At 49.2% G+C, this 22,611-nt stretch overlaps 1 protein-coding gene across 7 annotated transcripts in view; it reads right to left on the bottom strand.

Annotated features, from left to right (window-relative positions):
• DOT1L (DOT1 like histone lysine methyltransferase) overlaps nt 1–22,611 on the bottom strand; it is a 61,321-nt gene that overhangs the window by 4,365 nt on the left and 34,345 nt on the right. For 5 of the 7 annotated variants that reach the window (XR_011735945.1, XR_011735946.1, XM_065858122.2 and 2 more), the window contains exons 11-27: nt 18,551–18,657; nt 17,786–17,827; nt 17,067–17,150; nt 16,119–16,353; nt 15,617–15,730; nt 14,188–14,279; nt 11,190–11,291; nt 10,837–10,974; nt 10,146–10,271; nt 9,280–9,761; nt 8,898–9,021; nt 7,978–8,124; nt 6,465–6,591; nt 4,514–5,127; nt 3,610–3,815; nt 2,812–2,876; nt 472–1,443 (exon numbers count right to left, since the gene is read on the bottom strand). Coding sequence is in view for 5 of the 7 variants with exons in the window: in XM_065858122.2 (XP_065714194.2) it covers nt 472–1,443; nt 2,812–2,876; nt 3,610–3,815; nt 4,514–5,127; nt 6,465–6,591; nt 7,978–8,124; nt 8,898–9,021; nt 9,280–9,761; nt 10,146–10,271; nt 10,837–10,974; nt 11,190–11,291; nt 14,188–14,279; nt 15,617–15,730; nt 16,119–16,353; nt 17,067–17,150; nt 17,786–17,827; nt 18,551–18,657 (3,777 nt within the window). In the remaining 2 variants the exon portion in view is untranslated. The remainder of the gene's footprint in view (nt 1–471; nt 1,444–2,811; nt 2,877–3,609; nt 3,816–4,513; nt 5,128–6,464; nt 6,592–7,977; nt 8,125–8,897; nt 9,022–9,279; nt 9,762–10,145; nt 10,272–10,836; nt 10,975–11,189; nt 11,292–14,187; nt 14,280–15,616; nt 15,731–16,118; nt 16,354–17,066; nt 17,151–17,785; nt 17,828–18,550; nt 18,658–22,611) is intronic. The other 2 variants (XM_071799753.1, XM_071799754.1) reach the window with 2 other exon arrangements.

The raw sequence follows: 22,611 nt of genomic DNA, 5'->3' as shown, positions 1-22,611 counted from the left end.
GCGCTTCGTGTCCTTTCAAGAGCCACACAGTCCCCACCACCATCTCCTCTGGAGAGACACTGATGTTTTGCTCTTCCTGGATCACGCTAAATCCATTCAAGGCCTAATCTCAACCTTTACTCACGGTGACAAGTTCAAGATCCTTAACTTGGTATCATGACAAGTTCAATCTTTTACCTGCAGGCAGACCTAAGTTGATTCCAACACAGCAACAACTGAGCAAGCATACGGTATGAAATCACAAAGTCTGGGTGTGTTCTTTCATTAAGGAGGTACAAGAAGCTCATCTAGTAGACAAAGCTCATGAGATTAGACTGAACTCATCCTAGCATTCCCGAGAGACAGAGGAGCCTGGTTATGTGGGACAGATCTGCTTCACATCCTCAGAAACACAAGGGTCTCAGCCCTGGAGAGGCAGCGTCAGACTCTCCTTTAGGCCCTGTCTTATACCAGAGAAAGAGTTCTGCCTACCTCCAACTGTTCCACCTGTAACCCCGGGAGAGAAGTTCCCCATAGTGTGAGAATTAGTCAGTCTGGTTGCAGCCGATGACACGTGGACCAGACTGGCAGCAGCTGGCATGGAATTAAATAAGGACTGCAATACTGAGGAATTTGTCACCGAGTTGAGGTTTGCTTGCAAGGCCATGGGGCCGAGGGGGAACTGCGATCCAGTGGTCAAAGTGTTCAGGAAAGGATGGTGCGTCTGCACAGAAGATGCTGGGTTGCCTGCTGATGAAACAGCAGTCGAAAGGCTTTTACCATTCAGAAGGCCACCAGACGAAACAGCAGCAGAAATGAAAAGGTTGTGGCCATTTTTAAACTCCACATCTCGGTCCCTTCCTTTGCCGACCTTTCCGTTGTGCTGCAAAGAGTTTTTTTCTGAAGAACCCCCAGTACGAATGCTTATTTCACCGATCTCTTTCCCTTTGACCCCCGAGCGGTTTAAGTCTTCTCCTTTCATGCCGCTGAGGCCTTCGAGTTGTCTCTTGTTCAGAAAAGGATTCGTTTCCGACACCCCCCCGTCTTTGCTTCGCTGTGACTGGAAACTCAGGGAGCAGTTGGAAGCCGTCACGTCCGAAGCTTTATGAGGAAGAGAAGCACCATCGATAAAGCTGTGTAAACCAATGTCAGCCGAGAGCCCGCCGTTGTACGCAAAGCCGTTAGTGGAGTTTGTCCCGGGGCTGAGTCCGTCTGTCCCGGCCGAGGGCACGGCGACGCTTTTCCGCGCGTGTGCTGCGATCTTGGCGTCCATGGCCAGGCCGTCCTCGGAGGACGCTCTGAAGGCAAACAGCGAGTTCTGGCTCAGGGACGAAACCGCCTGCAAGGGGCTGTCTGTGGTTTTGGTCAGGTTGATGTCCGATATTGGTGAAAAAGTAGATTTCCATTTACTGCTGTTCATGTTCTCGTTGCTTTGTGCTTGTTTCCTCACGGATAAGCTGCTGCCTGGTTTGGAAAGAAATGTATAGATGTCAAAAAGCAGCATTACAGAATCACACAGAATCACAGAATGGAGTGGGTTGGAAAAGCCCTCAGAGCTCATCCAGTCCAAGCCTTGGTCCAACTCCAGTCCATTGACCAGATCACGGCACTAAGTGCCATGGCCAATCTCAGTTTCAAAACCTCCAGGCCGGTGAGTCCAGCACCTCCCTGGGCAGCCATTCCAATGCTGACCACTCTCTCTGCACAGAATTGCTTTCTCATCTCCAGCCTCAATTTCCCCTGGCAGAGTTGAAGCCCATGCCCCCTTGTCCTATTGCTGAGTGCCTGGGAGAAGAGCCCAATCCCCCCTGGCTAGAACTGCCCTTCAGGTCGTTCTAGAGAGTGCTGAGCTCAGCTCTAAGCCTCCTCTGCTCCAGACTGAACAAGCCCAGCTCCCTCAGCCTCTCCCCATAGGGCTTGTGTTCCAGTCCCTTCCCCAGTCTTGTTGCTCTTCTCTGGACCCGCTCCAGCGCTTCAATCTCTTTCCTGAGCTGAGGGGCCCAGAACTGAACACAACACTCCAGGTGTGGCCTCCCCAATGCAGAGCACAGGGGAAGGATCACTACCCTTGTCCTGCTGACCACGCTGGTTTGGATACAGGACAGGACACCATTGGCCTTCTTGGCCACCTGGGCACACTGTTGGCTCCTGTTGAGCTTCCTGTTCATTAGTCCCCCCAGGTCCCTTTCTGCCTGACTGCTCTCCAGCCACTCTGTGCCAGCCTGGAGCGCTGCAGGGGTTGTTGTGGCCAAAGGGCAGGACCCAGCACTTGGCCTTGTTCAACTTCATCCCACTGGAATGGGCCCCTTTTTCCAGTCTATCCAGATCCCCCTGCAGAGCCCTCCTGCCTTCCAGCAGCTCCACATTCCCTCCCAACTTGGTGTCATCAGCAAATTTGCTGATGATGGTCTGGATTCACTGGATCTGATCATTAAGAATGGGCTTTTATCTTTCAACACCTACATTTTATCAGTCTGTGATTCTATTCCTGATCTAAAGGCAGAAATACTTGCGAAGTCACCTGAAAGTCCTTAAAATTTAGATTAATGCTCTGAAAAAGGTTGAGAAGGCTGATCTACTTTTTCCTCGGTCTTCATAGCACAGATCTGCTCCCAACCCCCGAGTCCCTGAAAAAGCTGGTCGGATCTTTAGCGACCTGCGACTACAAAAAGAACTGCCCCAAAATCTGTAATTATCAGCAATCAGTCTTAATTACGCAAAGCCCTGGCAGAACTGAGCTCTGCTCAGCAGCATAGAAAAACCTGCTTCTGCAGAACAACTTCAGTGATGGACACTCATGCCAAGACAAACCAGAACGTTCCTCACACTTACCATTTTCAACAGTCTTCTGGGGAGATTTGCTTTCCAATGATATTGTTGCAATTTTCCTTTCAATTCTAGTGGGAAAATAAAAAGGTTACAGCACTCACAGACCTTTTGCTGCACATTTACCCTCACAACCTGTCTTACACGCGTTCGCGTCTTAACAGTTGACTAGAACACATAAAGCCAAGTCAGCGAGAAAGCTGTACGGAACTTAAAAGGCAATAAATAAAATCCACCACAGACTTTAAGTAGAAGCTATTTCAGAATTTGTGCTCTTTGCCAAGATTAGTGCACACTCAGCGGATTTCATTGTTGCTCTTCTTGCACAATGAGGAGGCTGTTGCTTCACATTTCTATAGCGGTTACTTTTCCAGCACCTTAAATGGGAAACAAAACGCACCCACGGGCAGGCAAAGGGTGGCAAGGACTCGATTTCCAGAGCAACACACCAAGGGTTTGGGGCAGGAAGGGAGTGAGGGGGAGAGAGATTTGTAGTTGAAGATGACACCCAGACTCCATCTCCTACACAGCAGCGGAGGAGACAGAAACCATTGCTAGAGCGGTTCTTTGGGAGGCCAGGCTCTGGCAGCCTTGCAAACACAGCACGAGTAGCTTCCCACATTCAAGCACTGCTGCCTAAATACTTCCCCCTATTCACAATTTGAGCCGTGTAAGAGGTTGGGCATAATGGAACCGGTCCCCGAGCAAAGGGAACAAAGGCGGCTTAACACACCTCTCCGGTTTAGAGAGCTGTTATCAGCGCTCCGAGAAATCTCATCCTGAAATCTCTGCCCGTGTATTCACCTGCTGCTATTGTGCTCATCCTCAGAGCCCTGCTCGTCGTCCGATGTCAGAGGAGAGTAATGAACGCCGTTGCTCTGAATGAGCGGCTTTTCCTTTTTCAGAACCGGGGGCTGGTCATTGTCCTGGTAAGGAACAGGAGAGTTCTTCAGGGAGTTTTCGGGAGAGGAAATGGCTGTTATTTCTAAAGGCTGGTTAATGTTATTGACCTGGGCAAGAAGGAAAGAAAGCAGTTACGGATGAGAGGATCCTTAGAAACAAGGCATCTTGTTAAGGATATTAAAAGCAGGCTTAACTTGCCCAGCTTTAGGATATGCCAACAGCCGCTTGTTTAGCACTGCCGTTGTTACACTCCACCGTCCTGCATTAGAGCCTGGGATGAAAGCTTTAACGTGATTCAAAACATGTCTAATTTTCACTCTTCCATTTCATGTTTGAACACAGAAATGAAGACGTGAAATAATCACTTGGTTTTTTTTTTCCAATCTACCACTGTAGGATCACATGAACACAACTTGTATAGCTGGCTTAATTATGCAAGAATGCCATATGCTTCTGGCACTCTGATGGTATTTAGTCAATCTTAGTTTAAACTATTTCCAAAATATTTAACCTACAGCCTAAGAATCAACTTCACTACAGAAACAAGCTCTTTGTCATAAGGGATTAGTTCTAACTTTTAACGCTCTGACGGCAAAGGACCCTCTGAAGATGTTCTACCTACACAGAAATAGTTTGCCAACTTTGCAGCGATTCTCTTGCCTCTCAGAGGGGCCATTTCCACACAGGGCTCCAGCTCCCAGCCCTGTACCACGCTAAAGAACACAACAGTCGAAGCCGAGTTTCAATTCCAAGAGCTTTCCCAGGCCCGTCATCTCTTCCTCGAGCTCTTATTTTTTGCCCTTACCATGGAGTTGATATTGAGCGGTGAACCTGACGGTTGCGTAAAGAGTCCAGACACAGTAGGTAGGGATTTGCGTTTCGGGGAGACGGCGGAGCTCCCGCTGAGGGTCCCGGTGGACGATCTCTTCCGCCGGCCTCGCTTCTTCCCGTCCTGCGCGTGGGCTTGGCCACAGTCCAGCCGAGCGCTCGTGGGCAGAGGACTGTGCTTGTTGGAAGGGGATTGTTTTACATGTCCTGTATTAGGAGAGATTGTAAAGATGATTCTTCTCTTGGCCTCGTTCTCAGGATCTGAAAACGCTGCATCAGACTGAAGATCCCCCTTTGTTCCTTCGGCAAACATCTTCTGAGCATCTGCATATTGCAAAACCCCTACCAGGCTCTGGGAGGTGCCATTTAACCTGGGGCTTGTTGAGTGCTGGTGAGCAGGGGAGTTTTGCCCCGAGTTCCTCGACTGCATCATTAGCAAAGGATGTTGTGGAGTGGAACTCCGAGACCCTACCGAGTTAAACAGACTCCCAGAGTCGTCCAGAGCTGCCTGATCAACACTATGGTTAAGATGGGCTGGGCTGTTTGTAAGATTTCCATTGACTGCCACGGAGCCAGAAGAGTAAGAAAAACCTGTTGGAAGGGAAAGTATACATCATTGCTCGTGCTGAGTGATCGCGCACGGTGCTCAGCCGCTGGGAGGACTGGGGCTGGCGCGACCTGGGATCAGCCAGCGGGAAAGCGCGCGGCTGCGCTGGGCACGGGCCGAGAACGCGGCCCTGCGTGCCGGCGGTTTCAGCGGGGTGAAGGACTTGCGCTACTCTTTTGCCAGTTGAGGGGAATTCATGGGATATATGGAGATAGCCTGTGCTCTACCTGGTTTTTAAATGGAGCTCGAGTGTATGTTTTCTTGAGTTATTATGCCTTTTGAAATCAGGGCTCCTCTACTCTCAGCTCCTTCCTATTGTCAAGGAAATATGTGGCCAAATTCAGTCCGTTTTCTTCCCCAAAAAAGAAGGGACTGTGTCACCTGTACAGCCCAGCTCCTTCTCAAGATTAAACAAAAGGCTGTGGCTTAGGGAATGACACGGGATCTTCGAAGAAACTGGCAGAAAAATGCCACACGGGAGGAAGCTTGGAAAGGGAATGGAGTGTTTGTAACAGTGTACCGTGAATGGGTTTAGTGCTCTAGTAAGGCCCTGTGTCTGGGCTGTCTAAATGAAAGGGCTAGAAGGAAACATGCTATTGTTTTACAAGGGGTTTTTTTAATACTTAATTGGTTTTATAGAACACTGCAGCCAAGCTCTTCTTCGCAAAACAGATGCAAGAAACAACACAAGCCCTCGAGGTTGTAAACTAAGAGCAAACGCGCTCTCTGCTAAGGGATCAGCTGCAGAACAGCTCGGTGTGCTGGAAACTACCGCTCCTGGCCCACAAGATTCCATACGCTGAGCAGCTAAAGGCGACAACTCCAACAGATGGGGGAGTTCAGGAGGAGAATCTGCACTTAAACATATCCCTACCCCTTCCCTTTGCCACTTCTTCCTACCCAGACACTTGTGCCTTTACAACTGTTCAGGAGGCACCATTGTGACCTGCAGCAAGAAATTCATTTTGCTATTAAAAAAAAGCCCACCACCCTGTAAAACAGAAAGTTTGAAGGCAGATCATCGGCTCACAGCAGAGCTACGCAACACTCTGCTGCTTTGCCACAAAGAAGGATTTCCAAAAGCAATTATTTCTTTACACTGCAAGGTGCTGCAGTTCACGGAAAGCACGTCAAACCAATACTTTATGCCAGAATGCATCCAAGCTGTAGGCACATACTGTCCCAAAACACCATCACCCGCATTTATCTAGCGCTCTACTGCCTGAATGACCTGACAAGCAGTGCTCGGAAAGCTCCGAGGCGTGAACCTGGGGTGCTGTCCGGACCAGACAAAGCACCTTCGCGGAGATGAAGCTGTTACCTGAGGTAGCCAAAGCCAGAGGCTTGTTTCCAGCAGCATTGCTTACGCCATTATGAGAACTAGCACCAATCTGCTTTTCAAGTGTCGCTGAGTCTCTACTCTGATGAACTGGGCTAGGTGTGCTTCTCTGGGGGAGAGAAACAGGCGTTTTAGTACAGGAAGCACGCTCAGAAGTCAAGAGTTTAAACAAAATTCACATGCATTAATTAGTAGATCTATCAAGGAAAGTGGTTTTACTTCCTAAAGGTCCCAGGTTTTGCTTGTTTTGAGAAAAACATAGATCAGCGTGTTGTGGGACAAACGTAAATACGGTGATTAATCATACTGCAGTAATATCCAGCACGCAACAGATACCATGAAGGTAGAGGGACAACAGGCTCATCGTCCCGGAGCGTTTGGAGCCAGGACAGCTCTGCAGTCAGAACAAGCCCCTCAGGCTGCTGATTCACGAACGGTTGTGTCACATCCCCAAGCCCGGGCACATGAAGTTCCCCTAAACAACCCCAAATCGAACACGAATGCATTAAGCTGTGTTCTCGGGTACTCTGAGGGTTTGGTCAACAAGCAATGTTTTCCTACAGCAGGCAAAACAAGTGAAATGGCAGCCTGAATAAACACTGTAGTTCTGCTACAACTTAAAGTCTACAGCTGGAAAAAGACAATGGATTCAATTCTATGAAATAACTCCAGCTTTCCTCCTACAGGACAGCGAGGCGTTTGTGGAGACGTTCTAAATTCACAACTCCTGTGTGAAAGCAGCAAGGGCCTCTCGGTTCTCTGCTGCAACACTTGTGTGACAAACACTTGCGAGAAAGTGGCCTGGGCTGTTTAAACTCCTGCGCCACTGAAAGCAGCGTGGACTGCTCAGGCTTTCAGAGACACGGCCCCAGTTCTCCGGTTACTCTGCTGCTTCGGGGCAGTCTCTGGCACATCAGGTGTCACAGCCCCAGGGCGCTACGGAAGCTCATCCTGCACACGTGTGATAACGAGTGACGATTCTGAGATGACCAAGCCAAGGCAGAAGAACGTGTCTCTGGGTCAAGGCTAAGAACAAACTGACACGTGTGATTCTCTGCTTGCACTGCCACAAACTCTCAGAATCTGCGCCTCTTAGAATCATTTTGGTTGGAAGAGACCCTCAGGATCATCGAGTCCAACCGTAACCTGACTCTGGCACTACCCCATGTCCCCAAGAACCTTGTCTAAACGTCTTTTAAAGGCCTCCAGGGATGGTGAATCCACGACTTCCCCAGGCAGACGTTTAAGACCAGGATCTCTCGTGCCATGCATTTGCTTCCCTTCCTGGCTGAAATGCCCCCACCCCACAGACAAAAGAGAATCAAAATCAATCTACAGAACGACTAAGAACCAAGAGGATGCATCCCAACAGCAGCCTCCCCCAAAGCGCCAGGCATCGAGATTAGCAGCCCGCTAAGGATTGTGGTGCACAGCACCCGTTACTGCCCGCTGGGATTTTAGTAGGGACGGAAAGTGTTGACAATCCCTTACTCACCACCTTCTCAACACGGCTAGGTAGGACTACGCTGGCCAGAGGGATACTAACAGGGAGTTTATTGGGCTGCACTGTGCTCAGAGGAATACTGATAGGTAGGCTGGTGATAGTTTCTCCATTACTCACAGAGGTTCTCTCTTTCAAAACCTGGAGATGCAAAAGAGAAAGTCATGGTCTTCACCGCATGCTCTTTGTGAAAAGACTGGTTTTAAACTAACGGTAACCTGCTCATTTGTATCTTGTTTTTTTTGAAGAATTGCATGATTAAGAGTGGTGACTGTATCGCAAAGACAGGGTGTGCATGGACCAGCTTTGTTATCAACACCAGTCTACTGGGACGGCAACAGCCACCAGCACAGAGGCAGGTAAATTAAAGGCACTGCTGGCCCAGGCAGAAGGAACAGGACGCCTTAGCCAAGCTCATCCCCAGCATCTGCGTCAGCTCTGTGAAAAGCACCATCTCACAGATTCGTACCACGCGGCCCCCTGTACGCAGAACACGTTGTAGCCAGAAATATTTCCATGGTAACCTCTCACCGGAGGGCACCCGCTTGCTCTGACAAGAGCAGCAATACAACTCATGACCGGACCAATTACGTGGACAATTTTTCATTTCTTCTTTTAACTATGAAGGTCTACTTTTCGAGTTCAAGCAGACACCCACCGGATCAAAAAGAAGTCTTTCTGCATTAGTTCACATGCAAACCAGTAACTCAGAGGTGAACACATCTCTCATGAGCTCAGTATTCCCTCCATCTAGCCAGGACCTTCTTATTGTACCACACTTGCTGTATGTTGTGTTATTTGCCACGCCGAGCTGACCACGGGAAAGAACACGCCTGCAAGGCCTAGTGTGGGCAGCTCTTGCTTTGTTCTACCAGCTGTAACATCTCTGCGCTGGAGGACAAGCAGTTTCTTACCTTCTCGCCTGCAATCGGTAAGGCCGCTGGGGAAGAGGGCCGAGTTTCCTGAGGACTCAGCTTTATGCCATTTGAAATACCGGGGCTTGGATATGTAAGGCCATTCTCTTTGACATGGTCAGCTCTGGAACAGAAATGTGTTATCATTACAATACAAAAGCTAATGACTCTTTTGCAAGGAATTCCTGTACCAAACTCGATGCATTGCACCACCTTATCCACCACACCAGCCGTCACTGCCGCTTTTCCTCAAGTGAAACTTTCACAAGTGCACAAAACTCCATTTAGAAAATATTTTTTGCAATCCAAACCAACCCCTGGTATTAAAAACAAGCAGCAGTGTTACCCCTCCTTTCCCATCCTATGAAATAACCACTCTCACCTCTGTATCTCATTAGTCGTTGCTTTTCCATTGACTGCATGGTCTTGATTCAAGTGTCTCCTTAGTGCTATTTTAGCTGGGGAAAACCTGGTGTAATCAGGTAAGGACAAGCTCGTCATCTTGTCTGCCTTCTGCCTGCTGCCGTGGTTTGGGGTACACGGAACGATCTCCTGGTCCAGGTGCGAGGTGCTGTACTGCGGGGTGTTCTGCTTGGAGGAGGGACGGCTGAAAGTGTTCTGGATTTCGTAGGGAGTCGCATGGCCGTTCATGGACAGTTCGGGGCTCATGCCATTGATGTGGGGCAGGGGAAACTTGGAGCATTCGAGATCCAGCTGGAACCTGCTGTGCTCAGCCTCGGGGTCACGGCTCAGATGGTTTTTATTGCGTAGCTGTACCGACAGTGACTCATCGGACGGCGTGTACGATTTCAGCTGCATGAGCTCCTGCTGTCTCTGACTCTTCTCAAGCTCCACAATGCTGATCTTTAAACGAAGAGGAAGAAAATGATTAAAGACCACACTTAACAACTCTATCACATTGTGGAGTTTTGCCTTGATATGTTTCTCAGGAAAAGCGGCCCCATGTCTGGAACAATGCAGAACAATTGACCCATAATTTGAGAAGTAAATTTCAACATGCTGCTCTGAACTTGAGACCAAGAGGCACAAGTAATGGGAATGGCTCAGAGACTCTTAGAAAACACCTCTCGGATCTCGAAAGCAAACATAAAATGTGTTTCTAGACAGTGTGGAGTAACTCGATACTGCCAGTCCTCGAAGGAAACAGGCACCCCATGGCAAGGTGTCCGGCAAAAGGACACGAGCTACCCCAAGTCGGTGGCTCTACATTTGTTTCCTGCTCCCTACCTGCAATTCCAAACAGTGCTTTTGTTTCTCAGAAATCTGATTCTTCAACGCCTGCTTCTCCTTCAGCAAGTTCTCCAGTGACAACGTGGACCAGTCCAGCTTCAGCTCTTCACAGCGCGCCTTCAGCTGCAGACACGGGACAAACAGATCAGAAGACAACGTTCACCACTTCACAGCACCCGAGGCGCGGGCAGCAAGCCAAGAAGCTTTCAGCTGCACGTGTGCAAGAAGCTCCTTAGCCCGTTGAAAACTCCTCTCAGCTTAAGCCAAATGCCACCAAAAGGGTCCTGCGGTCACCAGCTAACGTGGCAGGAGGTGGGCTGGTTCTTTCTAAAACCAGCACTATCACCCAGTCTCCCCAACCACTTCCATGTCCAGATTTCCCCTCACCCACCCAACCTCAACAGTCTGAGTTACCGAGATGAACAAAACAGAAGTTCTGACAACCGCACTGTGCAAAGCGCTCGAGATGCAGAGTCAGTGTCCAGGGGCGCAGAGCCGAGCGTGACACAGCTGGGGCCAGAGCCACCGCCACCTCGCACCCGCCCCAGCGTCCTGCGCTGCTGCAGAGGAGCCACCACAGCTCCATCATGTTCCATTTGTGCAAACACCCCGCAGACAGGGTATCGTAAGCTGCCCTCCCCACATGAACAGAGCATCACCCCGCTGCTCAGATACACGCTGTACGCACCAGCTGCAAGCTCTGGTTCCTGAGTTCGCTGTTATCCTTCTCCAGCTGTTTCGTCTGTTCCTTCAGCTGCTGGTTGTGAGCAGAGATCTCCTTCTGAGCCTGGATCAGGTCATTGTACGTTAGAGCCTTCACTCCCAACTACAAGATGAAAGCGAGAAGGAAAGAGATCGTTCAGTAAGGTCTTGACAGCCTAATTCCACATGACTGTCACAGATTCCACATTACTTAGCGTGATCGGCTGCAAAACCAGGGTTGAAGACCCGAGACTGCTCTGGTCTTACTTATTTTTATCAAAAGCGGTTGCATTGCATGAGACGACTAACAAGCATCCACTTCCACCAGAGCGGGGCTACCTCATCAAGCTTCTGCTGAAAAAGGCGCTTGATCTCCTCTTTCTGTGCCTGGCAGTGGGTGAACAACTGCTGTGCCGTCCCCAGGAGCTGAGCGTTCTTCTCCTGGAGGAGGGAAGAGCGACAAAACAGAGTTTTAGCACCAACTGCGGCGTGACCCATGCTAGTAAGATGTTTACACCTGGTTTGTATAGCAAGTTGGGAGGGAATCTGAGCTCAAGGGGAGACATGAACTATCCCACATCCTACAGAGCAGAAATGGAGCTGGAACTGATTATCTGTATGAAATCTGTTACTAAACTGGGAACAGAATCTAAATCTCCGGAGTCCCAGTTCAGAGGTTTCCTACACAATACTCATGAGACACGCAGTAAATGAAAATACACTGTGGGGGAGGTAGGAAGAAAGTCATAAATAAGCCAAAGCACTTGTGCTTGTACAGCCCAAATGACGCCGGTGGGCCAGCCAAGCCTCCCAGCACACGGTTCCTGTCCAGGACATTCCTGAACAAGACACTTGCTCACTCGTTTCACGGCCGTGCGCTGTGTGAGCAGCAAAGGGCAAGGACAGGACTGGCTAAAGAGCCTCAGTTCTGCAGTTTCCAACTGGAAGATGAGTGCAGCAAGAAAACCAGGCTCTGGAGATGGCCATTTCTCCAAGTTTTGCTGCTGAGGCCAAGCAGGAACGGTCACAAATGGAGCTGTGGTTCCAGAGGTGCAGGAAAAGGGTAAAAAGCCCCTGGGTGTTCCTGCGATCATCGCAGAGCGAAGCAGCAGCGCCGGCAAGTTCCAGGCGTGTGCGAAACCACAGGGCCAGGCACACGGCGCTTGTCGTCCCGCGCATCAACCGCTCGAGAAACAGTTGAGTCACTGAACGCCCTGCTGCAGGTGATGCTGAAAATATCATTTCTGCTTTCGACATCAGTCATTTCCTTCAGCCTCCGCAGGCAGGAGCAGCTGACAGCTCCATCTAAGGGTAACGTGCTGAACTAGCAGCTCACAGCATCTCACAGAATCACAGAATGGACTGGGTTGGAAAAGCCCTCAGAGCTCATCCAGTCCAACCCTTGGTCCAACTCCAGTCCATTGACCAGATCATGGCACTAAGTGCCATGGCCAATCTCAGTTCCAAAACATCCAGGGCCGGTGAGTCCAGCACCTCCCTGGGCAGCCATTCCAATGCTGACCACTCTCTCTGCACAGAATTGCTTTCTCATCTCCAGCCTCAATTTCCCCTGGCAGAGTTGAAGCCCATGCCCCCTTGTCCTATTGCTGAGTGCCTGGGAGAAGAGCCCAATCCCCCCTGGCTAGAACTGCCCTTCAGGTCGTTCTAGAGAGTGCTGAGCTCAGCTCTAAGCCTCCTCTGCTCCAGACTGAACAAGCCCAGCTCCCTCAGCCTCTCCCCATAGGGCTTGTGCTCAAGTCCCTTCCCCAGTCTTGTTGCTCTTCTCTGGACCCGCTCCAGCCCTTCAATCTCTTTCCTGAGCTGAGGGGCCCAGAACTGAACACAACACTCCAGGTGTGGCCTCCCCAATGCAGAGCACAGGGGAAGGATCACTGCCCTTGTCCTGCTGACCACGCTGGTTTGGATACAGGACAGGACACCATTGGCCTTCTTGGCCACCTGGGCACACCGTTGGCTCCTGTTGAGCTTCCTGTCCATTGGTCCCCCCAGGTCCCTTTCTGCCTGACTGCTCTCCAGCCACTCTGTGCCAGCCTGGAGCGCTGCAGGGGTTGTTGTGGCCAAAGCGCAGGACCCGGCACTTGGCCTTGTTGAACTTCATCCCATTGGAATCGGCCCATTTTTCCAGTCTATCCAGATCCCCCTGCAGAGCCCTCCTGCCTTCCAGCAGCTCCACACTCCCGCACAAACTGGTGTCATCAGCAAATGTGCTGATGATGGTCTCAATGCCCTCATCTAAATCATCAATAAAGATGTGAAACAGGACTGGACCCAGCACTGACCCCTGGGGACACCACTGGCCGCCAGCCCCATGCAGCCCCATTCCCCAGCCCAGCGCGGCCCTCCAGCCAGTTCTTAACCCAGCAGAGAGTGCACTTGTCCAAGCCATGGGCTCCCAGTGATGAAGTGATCGCTTCTCCACACTGAATTTGTACTTCCAGCATACAGCACAATACTTCACACTATCATTCTCATGCTACTTTCTGTGCAAGGAGATAAGTTAACTTTATGTTCACTTCCCTGACAAGTACAGAACATGCAGAAGCATATACTGCTTAAGGAAAAGGCTGGAAATTCAAAGTGCTGTTTGACTGTGAAAACAAAGGGGAACAACCACAGAAAAAAGGTTTGCACGAACATCAGCGTCACCCAATTCTCAGGAACGAACGAGGTGGCACAATTAGTCTCCCACATCTGGAAAGAGTTCCTGTCATGGAAAATCCCATCAATCGATGCTCCAGCTTTCTGCTGCCACTTGCCCAAAGCAAAGCTTCCCCAGCGGCCACCAAAAGCTGGAACTGGCCACAAGTTAAGGAATATTGTCGACTGCTAAGGGGAAAGACTCCTTCGCAGAAGCAGCAGGCAGAGCCTCTCTCATCAGGACTGATTTGTAAAGTACTAAATTATTCATAGTTGAGGTAAAGCAATACAAGAAGAAAAGGCAGTTATGCCCGTAAATCTCCTCCCTCTGCTGGGGAGATGGTTCCATAGCAAAGGCCACACGTCACAGCTGCAGGATTCTCCACCTTTCCATGTATTCCAGCCCACGGCTTGGGAAATTCACACTTTGCCTACCAGTGCAATCTTAACCCGTTAAGATTATCAATACTAAAGGTGCTTCATTAAGTCTCTTAAGTCAGTGATGACAGTTTGTTGGGGGCTTTTTTATAATCCCATGCTTCAATTTGTTAGGTGTTTAATGAGCCATCCTGACGCTACAGTGCTCAATTCATTCAGGGTTTCCTACAGTGGGAAAACAGGATGTCAAAACCCAAAAATTTAGCTCCAAGGAATTAGAAATGTTAAAAATGAGACCCACCTTTTCCTGCTCCAGTAACTGTTGCAGACTTGCTTTATACTGAGGAGTTTTCATGTATGCCATGAACTGCATGTACTGGATCTTAAAAGAGTCTGCAAAATAAATATGGAGATGATACGGTTCAAGTGAGAGAAAATGTGATGCTCCTATTTACTCCCTTGACACCTCTTCCCGCTCTGCTCTTTGTTACTTTTTATTTGGACTGTAAGTCAGACCAAGCCATTAAAGATCAATTCAGAGCAGGCTGAAAACCCTCCCGGTGCAAACTGAAACCTCAGATCCATTAGCTACATATAACAGGAACCCCAACGGAAGTCATGACAACACATTCCAAAAGGCAGAAGAGGAGGCTGGGTGCTAATGGTGCGTTTGCATGATGAGAGAGGAGCTGAACAGCTTTTAATGCACTCTAAGTAGAAATAACAGAAGAGATTTGGCTGGAACAGGCGAAGCAGCGCTGAGCTCAGAGCTCTCGCTCCCCCAGCGCCACGAGCCGGGTTTGCTGCTCCCACCTCCACGCAGATCAACGCTCGACACCCACATCAACTCCTCTTGCTTCCCACCGTCCTTCTGTCTCCAGTTACACAATGAACCTTCTCCCCGGCCCTCACCCCTCCCATCGCAGAGCCGACCGTGCAATTGAGCCCCGTCTGCTGCAACCACAGGCAGCCACAACACCGAGCAGAGGGTACACGGGCTTCTGCAGCAAGGTCCAACCCCAGATCAGTGTCGCTCCCTCTCCCTGTCCGCCCTGACATGAAATGTCCCTCTGAATGCTCTTTCTGTCTCTACAGTAAATCAGTCACAAGTGGGAGATATCACAGCAAGGAGAAGGAGCGAAGGACATCGCGGATGCCCTTGGTCTGTACGCAGGAATATTCCAGCTGATCCTGGCTCGTGCCCAGTGCCAAAGGCCAGGAACAGATGGGGCAGGGAAGAATGACAAGGCCCCAAAGAAACACCCTCCAAGTTCTTCCTTAAATCACCTCTTGCACAGGGAGCATATTTTCCACCCACACCACCTTTGAGACCTTAACACCTCAGACAGCATCTCATTCATGTTGCTGTGAGTTTTGCAGAGAGAATAGCGTGGAGTTCTTCAAGACCGTATCGTTTAAGAGTAAGATGGTTTCATTTCAAATGAAGTTATTTCTCACTAGCCATTTCCATTTAAAGTTGCTAAGCCCAAGCTTATTTCCTTTTGTGCCAAAGGAGAGCTGAAATGATGTCAAAAAAACCAATGCAGAGCAGGACACCAACTCCAGCAGCAAGAAAAGAGACGCTGCGGTGATGGCGGCAGAAGCGGGGCAGCTGGAGGAAGGTGCGGAAGCAGCTGTTCCCCCTCGCCCATTCAATTTGCCATTGGCAGTCCTTGGATTTCGGTTGAGAAACCTCCAAGCAGGGGCTCCCCTGACCAACCCAGCCTTACCGAGCAGCTTCTGCAGTGCAGGGGGGGTGGGTGTCACCAGCAGCTGGTTAGATGAATGCCGTTGCACTTTAGGAGGTAGTTGGTAATATGGACTATGAGGTGACTTGTACGCATCTAAAGACAGAAACAAAGAAAACCTTTTATAAAAGCCACGGGTTTCCGGCAAGCGCAGCAGCTTTCCCGTTGGAAAGCACATCATTTACAACGGGAGATGCGGTAACTTAGTTCGACCCACTGCAAGCGATTGTTTGGAAGGACATTACAGTTTACCCTTGGAAGGGCAGCAGGACAAGTTACCAGCCAGAGCTCAGCTCCAGCTCCTGGCCAAGCATCTGCAGACTCAGTCAGCACCTTCTCAAGGGGAGCCTTGCTTTGCTTATGACACAAAACCAAACTAAACATAGCAATTAAAAGGAATGACCTCCAAGCATGTATTCAGAGCCTTAGATGCTTATTGGGCTGAGGTGGCAGGAGAGGATCCCAGTGCCAGCCCTGGACTCACCCTGAGGAGAGGATGAAGATGTCTGGGAAACAGTCTGAGCATGCAGGAGTTCTAGTGCGGTTTGGTTCTTCTTGGTCTTGCGCTCTGTGTTTGCAGTGTTCATTTTCTTGGGACGCCCTCGTTTCCTACCTGCCATTTTCCTTCCTTTTTTACTCAGCTTTTTCTTCCGTGCTTTGGAGGGAGATGGCTTTTTAACAGAATTTGCCGCAGCCTTTTCTTCTTCAGCACCAGAATCCTATGAGATTTTTAAAAGCCGAAAGCTCTTTAGTCATTTTCACCTCCATATGCAGCATTTATTGTAAGCAAGCATTAATAACTCTGTTTAATAATGTCATTAAACTGACCCATTGTAGTTAAATAACCTGCCAGTGAAGTGGCCTCGCTTGGGCCAGGAGCTGCCCCCAGCACCCAAGGAGTTGTGCTCATTCTCTTCTGGACTTATTACAGAAAAGGAAATCTCTAACTGTTGTCTACGAAAAGCCGATTATTCACCCTGTATTGACTGCATTCTTCAGCCCAATTTCATTAAAAAGTCAAAGTACATTCACTACTTTATATTTTAGTGCATGAACAGTCACTGTGTTTCTAATAGTGTTATGCAACGGCATGAGAAAGGAAATGAGTGTTTGCAGAAGAGACCCGGCAGCCTTTGAGCTGCGTTGGGCAGATTGTGACCCAGGGAAGGTGCTGTAGGTGCTGCCGGAGCCAGGCGAGGGTGCACAAGCAGCCCCCCTGGCCATCTTGCAGTACCTTTTGTCCACAACTGCTGCTACAATCCAAGTGCAGCTTTTGTTAAGTCACTCCATCCTATTTTTGTCCACGGCAGCAGTTCTGTCGGTTCACGTGCTCAGAACACGCAGTCTGCACACTGGCTCGGGCTTTTCCCGATACAGCTCACACACAGCTAAAGAGAAACACATTGATTCGATCAAAACCCAGGATATTCACCTTGTTTTCTTGAACCTTCGTTGGAGTCGTCGTGTTGCTCTTGTTTTCTCTTTGCTGACGACGTCTAGCTGCCTCTTGTTCCTCCTGGGAAAACGTGAAAGATTTAACCATGTGCTCATAGATTTATCGCTTTTTAACACAGACCCCCGTGTGTCCCAGCTTAGACTTCTACAAGAACCATGTGTAACTGCTCTTATCATACAATGCCTAATTAAATAAACAACCTTTTCTTACCAGCAAAGGGAAAAACTGCCCCTGGCCCAGGCAGCACTCAGTGGGAAGAGGGAGATAAGTGCAGGTCGCCCTTTTGCACGGCATTGCCCACAGAAGAGATTCAACTCCAACCTCTTCCCTTTTTCTGCCCCTCCTAATCCACCCCCAGATCACACTGTTACAGCTTTTGGTTTAAAAAATACATACATAAAGAAATAGCTTTATATTCCAAACATTTCATGTGTTGCTACATCACTATGAAAATCTTTCACACTCGAAATGGCAAAGCCATTAATGGTCGCCTAATTCAACTTCAGCCATGGCTGTAGAGACTAAAAACAAAACAAAAGCAGCGACTTCTAAACTTCATTTTCTATTAGTAAGAACAGGGAATTCCAACGAGCTCGCTCAGAGCCCTTCTGGGTGAGGTTTCATTTGCTTAAGAATTCTGGTGGCAGGGAAGTACTTTTATTCTGAGTTTTCTACAGAAAACGACTGAAACTTACCCTGAGTTTTGGATTTTTGAGACTAGAAAAATAGTTTTCAAGCTGCAAATAGAAAGATAAGATTGTCACTGTCAGAGTCACTGTAGATGAATACATGAGAACAAAATGAGCTTTAAGACAAATGCAGAATTGCGGAAATTCAGACCGGTTTTCTTCTGATAAGCTACATCAAGAAGCCATTTCCATTCATTCTCTTTGGTGACACAGGGAGGCTGAGCACCAGGACATAATCCAAGCTTCAACAAGGTTTTACCATCTTCACCACTGCCCACCCTGGTTTTAGAGCTTTGTGTCACGTATCTCCCCTCGGCAGAAGGTTATTTGCAATGAAGCTGCTTCACTTTTGTACTCCATTAAACTATTTATCTGCATTCTAGCGTATTCTTTAACAAAGGCATTATTAGACTATTTGGAAAAATAGTCTTACTATCATATTGCAAAGATCTCAGTGTGGCAATAGACTATTTCTCCACAAAAGTTTACCATTCTACATGGTTTTCTTTAACTGCTAAAAACCCAACCCAACCCAGCGAATGCATCAGTGTTGTTATGGAGCTTGGGCTGGTGCTACAGCAACTGAGAATTCACCTGGAATTGAGATTTACGATAGAACGAAATGGTCTGTACAGCACAAAGCAAAGTGGAGAATTAAAGACCCACAGAGCAAACGAGCAAGAAAACATTCTCAAGAACATGGCTCTGAGGTTGATGTGTCCATTGCGGAGCAGGTGGAGCAGCCAGAAGTGCTGCCGTCTCTGTACTCACTATGGTTCGGTCGATAGTGTGCAGGTAGTAAGAAACTGGCTTCCCGGTCCAAGACACAGACCCTTTCAGTGGTGACAGCTCCACAACTCTCATGATAGTGCCGATATCTATGGGGAGAAAGCGGAGTTAGGGCGGCCAAGCTCACGTCTACCCCGCTGGAACCAGCTACACAACAGCAAAGGCACTTGAGAAATCAAACCAGGAGGTTTGCATTCGGAGAGCGATGTTCTAACAGAGAGCACTGCAGGGAGTTCAAAAAGCAAGTTCTTATTCTCTTGCTACATGTGCCCTACAGAACATAAATTTGGAAGATCTACCTTTTATTTCTTCAGACTATTCTGAAGGAAAATTATGTGCCAGCACAAGATTCGAACAGATGGCACTTCTAGGAGGAACCAGCAGCAACACATCTGTAGTAACAGGCAGGATTTAATGAGACGGGACTAGAACGTCATTAGACCCAGCCCATGTAAACTGGAACTGCACTATATTTGGACTGGGGACAAACATGTTTTCTGTTTGCTTTCTCGCATTTATTTGTTTTGTTCCCCAGAATTAATAGGTACGGGATGTGTCGAAGCATTTCCACAACCACCGAACGCTGAGAGGCACGACTGGGAAGAAATTCCGGCACACTTCTAATTAAAGAGAAAACTACCCAGAGGAGTCAAAGCACGGTTTAGAATTCAGCAGCTTCAACCACTATTTCAACCACATTTCAATACTTGTTTTGGTTTGTCCCAACTCTTTCCACATTTCCATTTCTTTTTCCAGATGGCACCACTAAGGACAAAAACGGCATCGAGAAAAAGGTCGTCTGGTTCTTAAAGCTTTATCTTCTCCACTATTTTTATAAAGCTTTAGATTAAAACAGACAGGCAAGCCGTGTGACTCGAATCACACTCAAAATAAAGCCCCGCTGAATAAAAGGATCATTAAAAACCCCATGAAAGGCTGAAAGTGATAAAGAATTGATAATCAGGAAACTGATGGAACTTCTCCTTGGTGCCATCTCAAGGCACATCAGGGATAAGAGGGTCATTAGGGGCAGTCAACACGGCTTCACCAAGGGGAAGTCGTGCTTGACCATCCTCATTGACTTTTATGAGGACATAACAAGATGGATGGATGATGGCAGAGCGGTGGACGTGATCAACCTTGACTTGAGTAAGGGATCTGACACAGTCTGCACAGCATCCTCAGAGCTGAACTGAGGAGTGCGGTCTGGATGAGCGGGCAGGGAGGTGACTGCGAACTGGCTGAAGGGAAGAAGCCAGAGAGTCGTGGTCAATGGGGCAGAGTCCAGTTGAGGCCTGGATCCAGTGCAGTGCCTCAGGGGGCAGTGCTGGGGCTGTATTATTCAATATATTCATCAATGATTTGGACGAGGGAATAGAGTGACTGTCAGCAAGTTTGCTGGTGACACCAAGCTGGGAGGAGTGGCTGACATGCCAGAAGGCCAATGGTACCTGGGGTGGGTTAGAAGGGGGTGGTCAGTAGGTCAGAGAGGTTCTCCTGCCCCTCTGCTCTGCCCTGGGGAGACCACACCTGGAATCTTGTGTCCAGTTGTGGCCCCTCAGCTCCAGAAGGACAGGAGAGAGTCCAGCGCAGCCACCAAGATGCTGAAGGGAGTGGAGCATCTCCCGTGTGAGGAAAGGCTGAGGGAGCTGGGGCTCTGGAGCTGGACAAGAGGAGACTGAGGGGGGACTCATTCATGGGGATCAATATGGAAAGGGGCAGTGTCAGGAGGATGGAGCCAGGCTCTTCTGGGTGACAACCAGTGACAGGACAAGGGGCAATGGGTGCAAACTGGAACACAGGAGGTTCCACTGAAATATGAGAAGAAACTTGTTGGGGGTGAGGGTGGCAGAGCCCGGCCCAGGCTGCCCAGGGAGGTTGTGGAGTCTCCTTCTCTGCAGACATTCAAACCCGCCTGGACCCCTTCCTGTGGAACCTCAGCTGGGTGTTCCTGCTCCATGGGGGGATTGCACTGGATGAGCTTTACAGGGCCCTTCAACCCCTGACATTCTGGGATTCTGTGATTTATTACGGGGAAAAGAAAAAGTAGTAGACGTTGGCCCCTTTGCATCCCCACCACTTCTCTAATAACTGCAGCCTCCCAAACCTGGCAAAGCGAGAGAAAACAAAACGCTCAGAAGCCAGGAAAGAACAGGCTTGAGAGGCCAAAAAAATGTATTTATGTAGGCAGGTCTCCTAATTGAAACCTCAGAAGTGCCTTCTTGCATTTCCCCCAGCTCCAGAGCGCTGTACAGGAGGCAGCGGGTTTTACTTAGGGGCTCTTTGTCTTAATAGCGGACGGATGGGGCAATCCCGGCTCTCTGGAGGTCTGTGGATTTCTAGGAGCACAGTTCTGCCTTTTTCCCTTTGATTTTCCACTAGGAGTCTACAAAGGACTGGCAGGGCAGGGCCTAATGCTTAATAGTGTTCCAAACAACCTGATGCTACAGAAAATAATATCAAACTGCAAGGAAAACGGCAGTTTTAGGGTGTCCGATGCACGGGACATTCGCAACAATTCAAGCTTAGTAAAAATAACTCACAACAGCACTATTTTGGTGAAATGCCTTAATGACCAGTCACTAATGGTGTCCCCCAGGGGTCAGTGCTGGGTCCAGTCCTGTTTCACATCTTTATTGATGATTTACATGAGGGCATTGAGACCATCACCAGCACATTTGCTGATGACACCAAATTGGGAAGGAGTGTGGAGCTGCTGGAAGGCAGGAGGGTTCTGCAGAGGGATCTGATAGACTGGAAAAAGGGGCCCATTCCAATGGGATGAAGTTGAACAAGGCCAAGTGCCGGGTCCTGCCCTTTGGCCACAACAACCCCTGCAGCGCTCCAGGCTGGCACAGAGTGGCTGGAGAGCAGTCAGGCAGAAAGGGACCTGGGGGGACCAATGGACAGGAAGCTCAACAGGAGCCAACAGCATGCCCAGGTGGCCAAGAAGGCCAATGGTGTCCTGTCCTGTATCCAAACCAGCGCGGTCAGCAGGACAAGGGCAGTAATCCTTCCCCTGTGCTCTGCATTGGGGAGGCCACACCTGGAGTATTGTGTTCAGTTCTGGGCCCCTCAGCTCAGGAAAGAGATTGAAGTGCTGGAGCGGGTCCAGAGAAGAGCAACAAGACTGGGGAAGGGACTGGAACACAAGCCCTATGGGGAGGGGCTGAGGGAGCTGGGCTTGTTCAGTCTGGAGAAGAGGAGGCTTAGAGCTGAGCTCAGCACTCTCTAGAACGACCTGAAGGGCAGTTCTAGCCAGGGGGGATTGGGCTCTTCTCCCAGGCACTCAGCAATAGGACAAGGGGGCATGGGCTTCAACTCTGCCAGGGGAAATTGAGGCTGGAGATTAGAAAGCAATTCTGTGCAGAGAGAGTGGTCAGCATTGGAATGGCTGCCCAGGGAGGTGCTGGACTCACCGGCCCTGGAGGTTTTGAAACTGAGATTGGCCATGGCACTTAGTGCCATGATCTGGTCAATGGGCTGGAGTTGGACCAAGGGTTGGACTGGATGAGCTCTGAGGTCCAATCCAGTCCATTCTGTGATTCTGTGTGACAGTCTTCAAATGACTGTTCTTGAAAAGCCGTTTACCGTGAGCGTCAGGCCAAAAACAGAAAGCACAGCCTGAGGGTTGTAACTCAGTATGTTACTGGCCATGTTTGCACAGAGAGGGGAATAAGGTGGGCTTCAAACTTAGGGAGCATTTTGCACCGGGCACAACAACTATGTGTAAAACCCAGCGTGGATCGTCCTTTCACTTGAAAAATTTCAACAATTAGCATTGAAAAAAAGCAAAAGCAACAACATGAGGTGTTAAGAATCTCAAAACCTCATTGACCTGCAGCTCGCACACTCGCAAAGGACAACACTGGAAAATCTCAAGTCTAACGCGTTCAGGACAGAAGAAAAACCACTAAACTTTGTCGGCGATAAAACAGACGCAGCACCTGGGTGTTTATGGGATAGGTCTGTTTGATCATCCAGAGTACAAAAGGCATTCAAAGTTGAACATTTTCAGGCTCTAAGCCTCATAAATCATGATT

This window comes from Patagioenas fasciata, chromosome 27 (genome assembly GCF_037038585.1).
Source record: "Patagioenas fasciata isolate bPatFas1 chromosome 27, bPatFas1.hap1, whole genome shotgun sequence".
In the NCBI taxonomy this organism is placed as follows: Eukaryota; Metazoa; Chordata; class Aves; order Columbiformes; family Columbidae; genus Patagioenas; species Patagioenas fasciata.
The sequence above is the reverse complement of the archived record's forward strand: the minus strand, read 5'-3'. Positions and strand labels throughout refer to the sequence as shown.